A 12943-nucleotide genomic window follows, 5' to 3' on the forward strand; every position below is an offset into this window, starting at 1 on the left:
TATTCCAAGGTTTGTCCCGTCGCAACTATGACATCAAGAGAGCAGCGACGCTAGGCTAAATCGGGCCTGAGCGTAAACATCGCGAAGTCCAACAATCAACAGGCCATTGGAGCATGAAATCTTTGAATCGATACCAATCCATTCCACCTCTACGGAAGAAAACACCTACCAAAATAAATGGGCCATACAAGCGGTGTAACCAAATAGTAAAGACCCCCAAAAAATAGGAAAAAAATCCACCCACAGAAACATGGAAACACCCCACCACCGCAAAATCGAGCTCCAATCCCCCGCCGACCTCTCCTATCTCTACACAAACACCATCGCTCTCTCCCGCCAGAAACTAGACCTCCATTTCCCCCCCTCCGCCAGACCCAATGCCAGCACCACTACAAACCCCAGCAATGCCTCCTCCTCCTCAAACCCCGACGCCGACGACCCCATGAAATCCCACGTCCGCGCCCTCGTCGACGAATTCATCCACAAAACCTTCCTCACCGCCGCCCCCTCCATAAGCATAAACGGGCTATCGCTAGCGGAGGCGGCCGCAGGCAATAGCAATAACAATAGCAATAGCAATACAAATGGCGCTGCGGACCCTCTTTCCTTCCTCCACGTGCGCGAAGCGGTCGAGTACGAGCCGTACGATACTGAGCTGGCGGCGCGCGTGGCGGGGTTGTATGCACAGTTGGAGTCGCTGACGACGACTGTGGCGCAGTTGAGGCGGGATGCGCCGGGGAAGGCGGCGGGGCAGTATGCGGAGGCGTTGAGGGGGGTTTTGGAGGAGGAGGAGGAGGAGGAGGAGGAGGAGGAGGAGTTAGAGGAAGAGGTGGGATTGGAAGGGGATGGGGAAGGTGGTGGTGGTTTGGGGGATGTGGATATGAAGGATGTGGATGGTGGGGATGCCCAGCCGACACAGCTACAGCGGGATGCTCAGAGGCAGAGTCGCGGGAACAGGAGAGAGGATTTCACGCTACATGTTCCCTTTGGCAGGACGGCGGGGGCGAAGAGGAGGTGGATGGACGGTGGGGTTGGCGATGTATATGCGGAGGCATTGAGGACGTTGCTGAGATTGCAGGGCGAAGTGGCAGGGGTTGGGGGTGTGCATGATGGCGGCAATGAGGATGGAGATGACTCTGACGGGCAGCGCGGACTGGCGACGACGGTCGGGAAGGTTGAAAGGGCGCAGCGAGCTGCGGAAGTAGTAGAGAATTTATGAGGAAATGTGGTTGGCGCATCATCGGACGTTTTCTTTCCCTTTCATGTAATTTTTTTTTTTTTTTTTTTTTTTTTTTTTTTTTTTTTTGATATCTGTAAGGAGTAGTGGCGTCTTGGGTTTTCTACATGCTTGGATCTTGAATCCTGGATCTTGGGAATGGGAACTGGACGTGGGGATTCGGCTGGTTGTTTGCTGCATTTGGGGGGGACCTCGTTGGATATCTGGTGTCGTTTGTTTCCGGCGTTTCCAATTGCGAAGAGATAGGTACATAGATGTCTCATGATAAGCTTAACTTGCACATAGTTACTCATTATTTATTCCTCATATATCAATCCAACTCCCTCTACAGTCCCGTGGGCTAGCAGAGCAGTAGATGTATGTAAAAGATATACGGGCTAAGCAAGGCAAGAAGATGAAAACTATGGACATTTAGGGTTAGGGGGTGAACAGAATAGAACCGCAGAAAAAGAGAGGGAGGGGTGAATTAGAAGAAGAAATGCCAGCACGAGGAAAGGACTGGATGGACAGGACAAGCAAGAAATGAAAAGCGGATGAAAGCTGATTGATCGATCTAGAAACAAAATCAAGGTCAATGGCGAGGATCACTAAGCTGTATATGTATATATATATATATATATGTGTGTGTGTGTATGTGTATATGTGTGTGTGATATGTGTGTATAAATGAACCCTCCCGTCAATGTAAACGGGAGTGGAGTATATTTGAAAGATGGGGCTTTTTTTTTTTTCTTTTCTTGGGCGGGACAGGAGCCTAGGACACTTCAGAGAAGGAATTATTTGCCATCAAGTATATAACGAGACACCCACACAGATACTCTCTCTCTATATCAGTCAAAAGAATAAAGAAAAATGAGAGGGAACAGGACGAACAAAATGCACCCTCAAAAAAAGGAAATAAAATAGAGAGAAAAAAGAAAAATTAAGGAAAAAAAAAAAAAAAATCTAACTATTTATGCTGTCAACTCCCCATTACTCTGCTGCTGCTTAACACAGCAGCAGCATCCGCCTCCTTCTTCTCCACCCCCCCCTCCTTCTCGCCCCCCTCCGTCACCTTACTATTCTCCTTATCAGCCTCCTCCGCCTTCACCGCCTCGTCCGTCTTCTTCTTAGCCCACAGCGGCTCCTTCGCCCACTCCTTCTCCTGCCAGGGGCCCATGTCGCTGAACTCACAGCCACCTTCACACTGGCACTCCCCGCCAAACTCCTTCGGCAAGTTCTCCTTGGGCACCTGCGCCAGCAACTCCGCCTCATACCCAGCGCCCAGCACATGGATCTTCTGCACGGTAACGGGATCGAGGAACCCCTTGACGACGCTGAAGACGCTGGAGAAGCCCCAGGGGGCGTTGATGAGGTACAGCTTGCCCAGGCGCTCGGGGTAGTAGTTTTGCGAAATGGCGGAGGCCTGTTTGACGTAGCCGTAGACGGAGGGGACGCGGGTGATGCCGACGCCCTTGAGGTCCATGATCGAGCAGCAGGTCTCGAGGAGCTTGCCGGCCTTGCGCGAGCAGGCGGGGAGGCGCGGGTCGGCGAGCTTTTCGTACTCGCAGACGAGGTTTTTCAGCATGCGGTCTGCGGTGGTTATTTTGTACATGGCGTTTAGGTCGATTTTGCCCAGCTGTTCGATGTAGACGGGACGGCCGTCCTAGATGTATGGTAAAATGATGGTGACTTGTTAGCTTTCCGTTCCCTGCTGTCGGGTGTATGACAATGTCTCAATTTGGTCCTTCCGGGAGACACCTGTTTCTGCCTATTGTAAGGCGAGGGGATATGGATTGAACACACCTTGTCCGTCTTATGATAGTATTGCGGATAGTACTCAAACACCTGCGGTTTCTCCGGATACTCGAACGTATTCACAAGATCATCCGTGCCAAACTCTTTCCTCCAGTTCTCGCACCCGACAAACCTGCAAACATGAACATATTAGCATATATAGGCCACTTATCCCCATACCATACCCACCACCCCTTCCAAAAAAAAAAAAAAAAAAAAAAAAAAAAAAAAAAAAAAAAAAAAAAAAGGTAACCCAAAGGATACGATAAGAGAAAATACATACATAGCCTTCGCCGCCTCAACATCAAACTTCCTCGCTCGCAGGAACCGCAGCAGGGTCAGGGTATCCAGGCGTTCCGTGTAGCCGAGCTGCTCCAGCATGGCCCGCAGCTGGTAGACCTGCGCATCTTGCTCCGGGGTGGTGTGGCCTGGGTGGCCGGACTGGGCGTCCGGGGCGGTGGTTGGGAAATCGTAGTTGTCGTACTTGGGGTCGAGGGTGAGGGAGTGGGAGGGGGTTGTTGTAGGCGCGGGAGCGGGTGTGGGAGTGGGTGTGGGTGTACTTGTCATTGTTTCTGGATTGGTAGGTTTTTGGTTTTTGTACTTTTCTATTTCGCTTTTTGGTTTTTCTTTTGTGGGGAGGGGGGTGGTTGAGTGGTTGAGTTGAGGGTTTTGAAAGGTGATGTTGTTGGGGGTTAGGCAAAGAGAGAGGGAGAGAAAAGAGGTAGAGAAGAAGGAGAGAAAAGAGAAGAGAGAGAAGAGAGAGAAGAGAGAGAAGAGAGAGAAGAGAGAGAAGAGAAGAGATAGAACGAAGAGATAGAAAGGAGAGGAGAGTAAAAGGAGAGGAGGAGAGGAGGAGAGGAGGGTTGGTAGTAGTAACTAATAACTGTTCAGGAGGAGGAGGAGTTGGAAATTTGTAATTTGTTGGTTGTTGCTTAGTTTGGTTTGGTTCGAAGGCGGAGATAGAACCGAATGAATGGGCGGAGGAGGCGAGAGAGGAGCGGAGCGACAACTCGGTTTCTGTCTCTTTCTATCATTGTTTGCTTATTTTATTTTATTCTATTTCTATTTCTATTTCTATTTCTATTTCTATTTCTATTTCTATTTTCCTCACCAAGTGGTATTCCTTCCAAACCCATTATTGAGCTGCTAGTCAGTCTCCGGTTGTAGCGTGGAGGAGATAGTTAGATGGCGGTCTGTCACCGCTGTCTGTTGGTGGGGAAAATACCAGACTATTTCTAGTTCTATTTCTATTTTTATTTTTATTTTTATTTATTTATTTATTTATTTTTTATTTTTTTCCCCCTCCAGACAAATGAGTATATTCTACTTCTTGAGAAGTCTAGAAACGCTTCTGAGTTCATTGGGCTCTTTTCACTGATTCATTAAAAAAAAAAAAAAAAAAAAAAAAAAAAAAAAAAAAAAAAATTGGGGGAAAAGGTCCATGTTCCTTCAAGTTGCTTTTCTTTCTCCACAACTCTTTCAAGTGACACAGGCATCAAACCCTTCAAGTTAACCACTTAGATCAGCTATAAATTAACTATCATCAGAATAAATACTCTCAGCCTTAGACCTAGCTAAGTGCTTAGCTTTATGTATGTGTGTGTGTATGTGTATGTGTATGCATATGTATATGTATATGTATATGTATGGAGGATCGGGGATCAGATGAAATAATAAAGTAAAATAAAACAAAATGAATAAACTGAAAAGAGAAACAGAAGAGAACAAACAAAAAGCAGCAAAAGAGCCACAACCCTACCTCCCCTTGCCGCCTGTGTTGAATAATAATATTACACACAAAAAATGAAAAAAAATAAAATAAAATAAAAATAAAAATAAAACCAGAGCTGAGGGAAATGAAGATGGTAAGATAAGACGAACCGGTAAAAAATGAAAAATTAAAAAGGTTTGTCTTTGAGATGAAGGGGAAAAAAAGGCCATAGCAAGACGTCTCAAGCAAAAAAAAAAAAAAAATACAGGGATATCAAATAGACATGGTAGAGATATAAAGAAAGAGAGTATTACTGGTGAGATAGAAAGATGAAGAAGCAAAAAAGGGGTAAATCAACAAAAACAACCACAGAAAGGGAGCCCCAACCTGAAAACAGGGTAAGATGGCTAGCGAAGCGGGGGCAGGCAACAAAATGGTATGAGACAATGCATCGTTGCACAATCTGCAGGCTGAAATGAAAAGAAAAATAAAAATGAAAATAAAGGAACAAAGTCTTTTCTTTTCTTTTCTTTTCTTTTCTTTTCTTTTCTTTTCTTTTTTTTTTTTTTAAGATAAACAGCGGATCGTACGATGTTGTACTGAAAAAACCAGAGGGCGAGAGAGGAGAGGAGAGATGAGAGAGATATCGGAAGAGAAAATGGGTTATTTATAATAAGCGGGCTTTGTATTATTTATCCTTCCAGAGGAAATAAACAAGCTGGCGTTCATCGCCCATTTCCGCCTTTGCAGGGTATATGGACAGGTACGTATGATATATGTATAGGCATGGGTATGCGTATGTGCGTATCTGCGTTTGTGTGTGCGCGTGCGTGGGTGTAGGTCTGTGGGTGTGCATGTGGAGAGAAGACATGTAATTTCGTTATATTCGTTTCTCCCACGGGATACATATTTTCATCCGAGGGGGCAAGCCGTCGTGGTGTGTTCAAGAGGAAGACCCCGATTGGCGTTCGGAATGGATGAATGGAGGGCGTAATTTGAGAAATCTGGCATTGGGAAACGGGGAGGCTGGGGAAATTTTCGAATACTTGAGAATGTTGAAAATACGCCGGGGATACGTAACCAGGTTGAGGGGATGAAGAAAGAAAAGAGAAAGAAAAGGGGATATCAAATAATCACAGTCAGAAAAAAAAGGCAAAACATAGCAGAGAGGAATGACACAAATAAGACATAGCAAGACAACCCAGGACAAACGTACACAAAGAACAAATCAGGGCAACATCAGAAACTTTGAAAAAGAGGCATCAAAAAGGAGACTAGACAGAAACCATACCAGTTAAACACTCCAGAGATGAGGGGGGGATATAAAGTAAAAATATAAAATCCGACGCAGTTCATTGTTTCCCAGATTTGCTTGAAAAGGTGGAAATGGCATACGCAGAGGCCGGGTAGAGAAAAAAGAGCAACACCGCGTCTTCAAGCTCAAAGATACCTCCTCCAGCCGCTCCCTTTTGCCGTTTTGGAAGTATTGAAGACATCAGGCATAGAGCAGGAAGGAGAGAATGCATTGACTCGGTTGGGGTCGGATGCGATTGGATGCGCTTTCTGTCTTTTTTTCCACCTTTACTTTCGCATATGCCTACTATTCTTGGATTTTCTCATTCATTCTTTTGCTCATCAACATATTCGTTCCGTTCGATAATTGAAAAAAAAGGGGAGAACCCAACGTAGCAGCAAGTGATAAGCCACAAAATATTACATCAGGTCATGCTTCGAGGGGCGTTTTGGCTCCCCGTCTTCTCTTCTTCAAGGGCGGTTGGAGGTCGTCAGGTGGTCTTTTTTTTTTTAAACTTTTTATTTATTTTTTTGGAGAAAACCGTTCTTCTCTCCTTACCACCCCTTCTTCCGCGCGAACCGTTTGTTTAGCAACGAAAGAACCCTGGAGACGTTGAACTGGACGTATTCCAGATCAAGATCTTCCTGGTTATCCTTCTGCATCTCCAGAAGATCGTCGAGTTTCAGGTCTAGTTCTAGAAGACCTCGTGCACGACCTAAGGCAAGAAAAATCAACAGAGTGGTTAGTAGGGCGGCCAAACATACTTGAGGTTTTTTAAGAAAAAAAAAAGGAACTATGTATCTCACCCTTATAATGCAAGCTGATCACAAAGGTCCCCGGCAGGGGGCTCTTAAACATAAAATAAATGTTCGCCCTCCGGTTTTCCGGAACATTACTCTTGCGAATCACCCCTTCCTTCTCCAGCTGTTGATGCGTAAACTTATACGGGCCCAGCTCCTGATGTTTCTGCTGTTTCCGCTGCTTGCCCTCGGACTGGCTGCGCACATTATGCAGGTAAGATTTGTATGTCTCCAGCTGGCCAACGAGGTAGGCATTGTGGTCGCGTATCGTGCGGAATACCTCATCTAGCTTCCGAGTTTCTTCGATGACTTTCTCCTTTAGGGAGCCTAGATGCACAAGTTCCTGTTCCACCTCATCGCGCAACAGGCTGAAATCATCCGATCGATCGATGACGCCAAGCTCCTGTAGTTGGCTTAAGAGCTCCATGGTACGTATCCCCTTTCTAACCATGACGGCATCGTTCTTTAGCGTGGCTGCTGCTTCGGCTATCCGGTCGAGTCGAAGTGGTCGCCGAGTTACGGATGTGTTATGTGGTAGGGAGCGCATGATCTGGACAAAGGTTGATTTGGCTTCCATGAAGTAAACTTCCTCTTGAGTAATATCTAGCGCGGAAGTCAAGTCATCAATGGCTGTTTCCCATTTGCTAAACAGCGGGAGATTGATTGTTCGGTTTTCCTTGCGCGGTAGCTGCGGTGGGGCCGGGCCGAGTTCCTGTAACAAATGGCTCAGGTGGGAATGCTGGTCTTGAGCCGCTAGAGAAGCGCAATGTTTGTCGAGAAGTGCGTGCGTAGCGTAGACTTCGTTCAGGGTGATCTGGAGCTCTAAATCACGTTTCGACAACGCTACATAGTTATCCATTTCCAAACTCTCGTAAAAGTCTTGAACTTCGCAAAGGTCTAGCAGGAACTTGTTCACTCGCTCTTTGTTATCATGAATGAACGGTTGGAGTTTGGCCATATAAGGCTCCTTGGCATAGGACGGTTTATTCGCCAGGTTCTGCAGCATCTTGGCGACCAAGGTAAGGGTGCGGCGGGGTTTGTCGGACGGCGTGGCCTCAATGAGCATGTACGATCGAGGTGTAACGATGGCAGGGTTGATGAATCGCAAAAAGAAAAAGCCGCCAATCAACGTACAAATAGTCTGGTCCTGAGCATCGGGGTATTTTCGTCTCGATAAACTTCGGATCTGCTTGCAAATCCATCGAATACCGTAAGGGGTTTCCTCAAGACCCTGAATGATGGTTTCCAGGAAAGTATTTGCAATGTCTGTCAGCATCTTTAGCCGCGGGGTAATGATCTGCTGAACTTGTTCGTTTTCTGCCGCTACCTCTGCAGTGACTGATTTTTCCAAATATGGTGGAAGAGATCCGGTGGATGCTTCGATTTGCTGTACCATAGTCTCATACACTTTCAACGGGTTGATTTCCAGATCGACGTCATTTAACTCGATGAGAGAATTGATCTGATCGGCCAATACCTGTTTCAAATAAGCCTGTCCGGGGCCTCGCCTGGTGTATGTAGTCATCATGCGGGAAACAGGGGTGTTTTGGCGTAAGAGAGAGGAGTATTCTGGGGTATTATCGAATTGGTAGGTTAGGACTGACTGGAACATGGTTAATAGCAAGTGCTCCTCTCGACTTTCATATTGGTTGCCGTAGATGGTGAACATGACTGTCTGAAGCAGTGAATCGATTTCAGCCATTGTCACCAGGCGACATAGATGGGCGATATGGCGGGGTTCGGATTGTAAAAGGAAGAGGAGGTTTCCATATTTCTGGGTCTTGTCGTCATTCGGAAAGAAGCCCTCTTGTAGATCATTCGCATCCTCAAGATGGCTGGCCACTTCGTTTTGCTGTTGGAGAAGTTAGCCATTACATTAATATATACATATATATATATATATACACAATGATGGACGCAAGGCACACCGAATGCTTGGCTGGGATTATCATACTTCTTCCAAAGCCATTCGATTCTGAATTAGAAGCGCAATTCGCGAGTCAAGATAGCGAACATCCTTTTCCAGCACGAAGTTCTTCTTAGATTGCGAGGATATCTTCGACTTCAGCTCGCGCAGAGTTCTTTGGGCTAATTGAGAGGGGGAAAATAAGGTTAGCTAGCTGAAGATTCCATGCAAACATATCACAGCAAAATTTCAATAAACTTCAACAAACCTTTTGCTAGGTCATCTGAAATTTCCAAGTCCTTCTCCTTCGCTGACATTGACAGGTATAGTGCCGTGACAGACATTCTTTTTGATTGCCTAACAGAGCGGGTATCATGGGAGGAGAATGTATTTTGCCTGGAGACGGGTTGGAAGGAGGAGGCAGAAGAGGTTGTCGAGGCCCGCGAGGCCCTCGACGCGGGCTGGAGCATTGTTGCGACCGACATTGTGAAGTGGAATGGGGAAAAATTAGCTCTGAGGGAAGAACAGTCGTGATATGTGAATCAATGGACGAATAATAAGAACAAAATAGTATATAAGGCGTCGAGGAAGGATATGATGGTATGAACGGTTGTTGGATGTTGGAGAGCCGTTGGAGGTTTGTTTTTTATCTTCAGGCTGGCAGAGTTGGGAAACCGTTAAAAAACGGATTTCTGGATTTCTTTTGTAGGATTCTTAGAGACGTGATATAAAAATAAGAGAGGAAAGATATTGAAAGAATTTCTCGAGCTTCTGTTTCAATGGCACGAAAACGAAAGCATTGAAAATGGGGAAAAAAAAAAAAAAAAAAAAAAAAAAAAAAAAAAAAAAAAATGAAGCAAATGAACTGGAAAACGGGGGTATTATTAGAGCTTTGATGGCAATGGTGCGCGATCAATGGAATCCGAATGCATCCATCGACATACAGCAGCAGCAGCAGCAGCAGAAGACTGCAAACGCTGCAGGCTATCCTTTCTGGTTGATGACGGCCTCACTCCAGCTAGGCCACAGGCAGAAGAGCAGAAGAAGTGAGGAAGAAGAAGAGGGCGGAATGGAGACAATGAACACACTTCCGAAGGTTGAAAGGATGAGAGGGTTCGTTGTTGTGGATTGTTTTTGTTTTTTGAGGCTGGCGTTAGGTTTTAAGTGATTGGATGGTGGCGGGGGGGCCGAGCCGGAGGGAGGAAAGGGAGCGAAGTGAGACGGGCGGCGGTCAGTCCAGTCCGGGTACGAATTGATATATATGGATGGAGAGGCGTCGGGTTGACGGATGGCGCGAACAGTCAAGGGGGAGCGGGGGGGAGAACGAGCAATGGAGGGTGGAGAAAATCGAGGAGCGGATAAAGTTGACAAGGAATAGTTGAAGAATTGATAGATGGAAGTGGTGGATGAATGGATGATGAGGATGATGAGGATGATGATGATGATGATGATGATGATGATGGAGAGAAGATGGACGGATGGGCGGATGGACGGAGGAGATGACGCGGGTAGCAAGGGAGGGACGGGCGGAGGACAGAGACAGAGACAGAGACAGGAGACAGGAGACAGGAGACAGGAGAGGTGACAGTGACAGTGACGGAGACGGAGACGGAGACGGAGGATAGACGGGACTTGGCTAGTGCAGGTGCAGGTGCAGCAAACCTGAGACTTGGAGGCTAAGGACGCAGACAGGGGCAGCGACAAGAATCATAACAAGAAGAATAAATAATATTACTATTTAGGCTAGAGGGGGAAAAAAATAAAAAAATTCAAGAACAAAAAGCAGGATAAAAAACAGGAAGAAAAGAAAGGAATTGCAAAGAAGAACGAGAGAACAGAATGAGGGGTGAATAATAATAATAATAATAATAATAATAGTAATAGAGAGAGAGAAGAGAGAGAGAGAGAGAATAGGGCGGTCGGTGGGCCACTAATCCAGGCACCGCTCAGGTACCCGTGCGGTGTGTGGTGTGGTGGTGTTCCTGCTGCGACTGTTTTCCCTAGGGAAGGGGAAGGGGTTCAGTGTTAGGGTTCAGTGTTAGGGTTCAGTGTTAGGGTTTCAGTAACTGATCAGGGTCAACACTCACCAGCCGCCCTTTGTCTCTCGCTCTCTCTCTCTCTCTCTCTCTCTCTCTCTCTCTAGTTCAACGGTGTTGGGTGTGGTGACTCTGCAACTGCTTTTACATAATAATAATAAATGACCGTGTTTGTTTGATATGTATGTATGATGCAATGTTTTGGCAAATTAGCAGTGAGAAAGAAGGTTTGGGCCAAGTAAATCTAAGCGGTTCACGGTTATGGTATGGTATGGTATGGTACATTACAATTTGGTATCAATAACTTTTAAGTTGAATATAATCTACTAGTTATTCTTAACTACGGAGTAAATAAACTGGAAAAAGAAAAAGAACTCTCCATCTGGAGTGCTCCGTACGGAGTACTATGAAATGATACTATCTACATGATCTTCACCAAAACCAATGCCATTATTACTCTGTATTTTATAGCTTGCTTTCCCTAACTCCTCTCCTCTCCTCTCCCTCATCCGCCGTCCTCGTTCCTCCCACAAGAGACTCCGTCGAAGAGAGAGAAACCATGGGCCAGAAAATAATGAGCTCTCTCGCGCTAACAACAGAGCGACCCCATATCATATCACCACACCCACCACCACCATTATCCTTCCTGCGTCTCCACAAAACTCTCTCACTCGCTTAAATATTATTAAACACATACGCAGTAGGTTCATCGTCATCGTCATCGTCATCGTCATCGTCATCGTCATCATCATCATCATCATCCCCGCCACACAGACACACAGATCTCCCCACAGAGCTCTTCGCACCTTATATATCCCTCCTCCATCCGATCCTTGGCCTTGAAAAGAAAGAAAAAGAGAGAGAGAGAGAGAGAGGGGAGGATTTTTCCATGCTAGTATTGTTAATAATGCACAGACTTGCTTGTTCCTGAGTAGTTAACTATGGACTAGAGAAAAGAAAAAAAAGAAAAAGAAATAAATGGAAAAACCTGAGAAGAATGAATAAGAATTCCCCGAACTCTACGGAGTAGAGAAGAGACAATAAAGAATAATAATAATCCATTTTCTCTCCCGTTCAAATGCGATGTTTTAAACTTTCCAAGTGCACAAGCCTTCTCCAAAATCTGTTCTCAAGGTCATTCATCATTCATCAACTGACTCCCACCATTCCCGACCCTGACAGGAAACTAAATATGACACAAAAAAAAGTGCATGCCAGGCCAACACACCCCTACACCCAACAGACATAATTAAATAATAATAGTGACATAGTAGTAGAGAAGGAGGCGGGGCGATGGCGATGTTGAGCACAACAGAACAGAAGGGAAGAAAGGGGGGAAAGAGACTTGCGGCGGGGCTAGCTCTCCTTGGCAGGATCCGGCTAGCCCGAAAAGAAAGGGGGAAAATGGAGTAGTTGTTTTAGACTTTCTAATTAAACTTTTTAATTTTAATTTTAATTTCTTTCTTTCTTTCTTTCTCTTTCTTTCTATCTGATTATCAATCTGTTGATTTTTACTTGTCAACAACTTATTATTATTATTCCTCCATAACTAACTGTTCATCATATTTCTACAGATTATCTTCCTCTTTTAATTAACTTTATATATATATATATATATATACACTTGACAAATGAATAGTTCTCATGCTGTCATACGATCATACATACATCTACACATATCCTTGTATGAAGTACATGTACATCTTGCATGAGACATATGCATAAGTTTGCAAGCTACGCTGTAATAGCTGGATATATATGCAGAGAGCTACATACCATACCTGCGTGCAATCTCTACCCGCATAAATATATTTCTTCAGAGCTACCACCTGCTAGAACTCTATAAAGCTGTCCACTATTATTATAACTGTTTTATTCCCTTACATTTCCCAAATCAACCAAAATCCCTTGACCACAATACTATTATAAAGTCTACAAACCTTCCCCCATTTGGCCATTGGAATGCCTCGCACTTACAACAACAACAACCACTCAACACCACCACAAAAACCAAAATACATACATGCATACATACATACAATACCACATTAATAGAAAGAGCACACCTCCACAATCGACAAAACACCCCATCTGGCTTCCCTCCACACTAGCCTCTTGCAATCTCGTCGTCTGTCACCCCCAAAAGCTTTGTCGGGTTACTGCAGATTTGATAGTTATATAGTG

The 12943-nt window shown here is 45.2% G+C and overlaps 3 protein-coding genes across 3 annotated transcripts; 1 reads left to right on the top strand and 2 right to left on the bottom strand.

Annotated features, from left to right (window-relative positions):
• Window positions 1-15: 15 nt before the first annotated feature.
• BDCG_03062 (uncharacterized protein) lies at window positions 16-1274 on the top strand. Its single transcript, XM_045418651.1, has one exon. The coding sequence runs from the start codon at window positions 251-253 to the stop codon at window positions 1217-1219; it is 969 nt and encodes a 322-aa protein (XP_045275178.1). The 5' UTR covers window positions 16-250; the 3' UTR covers window positions 1220-1274.
• Window positions 1210-3667, bottom strand: BDCG_03063 (phosphatidylinositol-phosphatidylcholine transfer protein). The gene is made up of 3 exons (XM_045418652.1): window positions 3296-3667; window positions 3022-3145; window positions 1210-2881 (listed from the first exon to the last, which is right to left on the bottom strand). Exons 1-3 carry the CDS (start codon window positions 3577-3579, stop codon window positions 2198-2200), a joined length of 1092 nt encoding a protein of 363 aa, XP_045275179.1. The 5' UTR covers window positions 3580-3667; the 3' UTR covers window positions 1210-2197.
• A 758-nt stretch (window positions 3668-4425) lies between these two features.
• On the bottom strand, window positions 4426-9526 carry BDCG_03064 (IQ domain-containing protein containing GTPase activating protein). Its single transcript, XM_045418653.1, has 4 exons — window positions 8992-9526; window positions 8772-8905; window positions 6824-8669; window positions 4426-6732 (listed from the first exon to the last, which is right to left on the bottom strand). The coding sequence occupies exons 1-4, from the start codon at window positions 9206-9208 to the stop codon at window positions 6572-6574; spliced, it is 2358 nt and encodes a 785-aa protein (XP_045275180.1). The 5' UTR covers window positions 9209-9526; the 3' UTR covers window positions 4426-6571.
• Between the last annotated feature and the right edge of the window lie 3417 nt (window positions 9527-12943).

Source organism: Blastomyces dermatitidis (genome assembly GCF_000003525.1).
Source record: "Blastomyces dermatitidis ER-3 genomic scaffold supercont1.3, whole genome shotgun sequence".
NCBI lineage: Eukaryota > Fungi > Ascomycota > Eurotiomycetes > Onygenales > Ajellomycetaceae > Blastomyces > Blastomyces dermatitidis.

Bases quoted from the DNA above. Each gene is read 5' to 3' on its own strand.
- BDCG_03062 (XM_045418651.1), top strand. From the start codon at position 251: ATGGAAACACCCCACCACCGCAAAATCGAGCTCCAATCCCCCGCCGAC.
- BDCG_03063 (XM_045418652.1), bottom strand. From the start codon at position 3,579: ATGACAAGTACACCCACACCCACTCCCACACCCGCTCCCGCGCCTACA. The intron at 3,146-3,295 runs GTATGTATTTTC...TCATGTTTGCAG, and splicing joins GTTGAGGCGGCGAAGGCTAT to GTTTGTCGGGTGCGAGAACT. The intron at 2,882-3,021 runs GTGTGTTCAATC...CCATACATCTAG, and splicing joins ACTATCATAAGACGGACAAG to GACGGCCGTCCCGTCTACAT.
- BDCG_03064 (XM_045418653.1), bottom strand. From the start codon at position 9,208: ATGTCGGTCGCAACAATGCTCCAGCCCGCGTCGAGGGCCTCGCGGGCC. The intron at 8,670-8,771 runs GTATGATAATCC...CTTCTCCAACAG, and splicing joins ATCGAATGGCTTTGGAAGAA to CAAAACGAAGTGGCCAGCCA. The intron at 6,733-6,823 runs GTGAGATACATA...TTCTTGCCTTAG, and splicing joins GATCAGCTTGCATTATAAGG to GTCGTGCACGAGGTCTTCTA.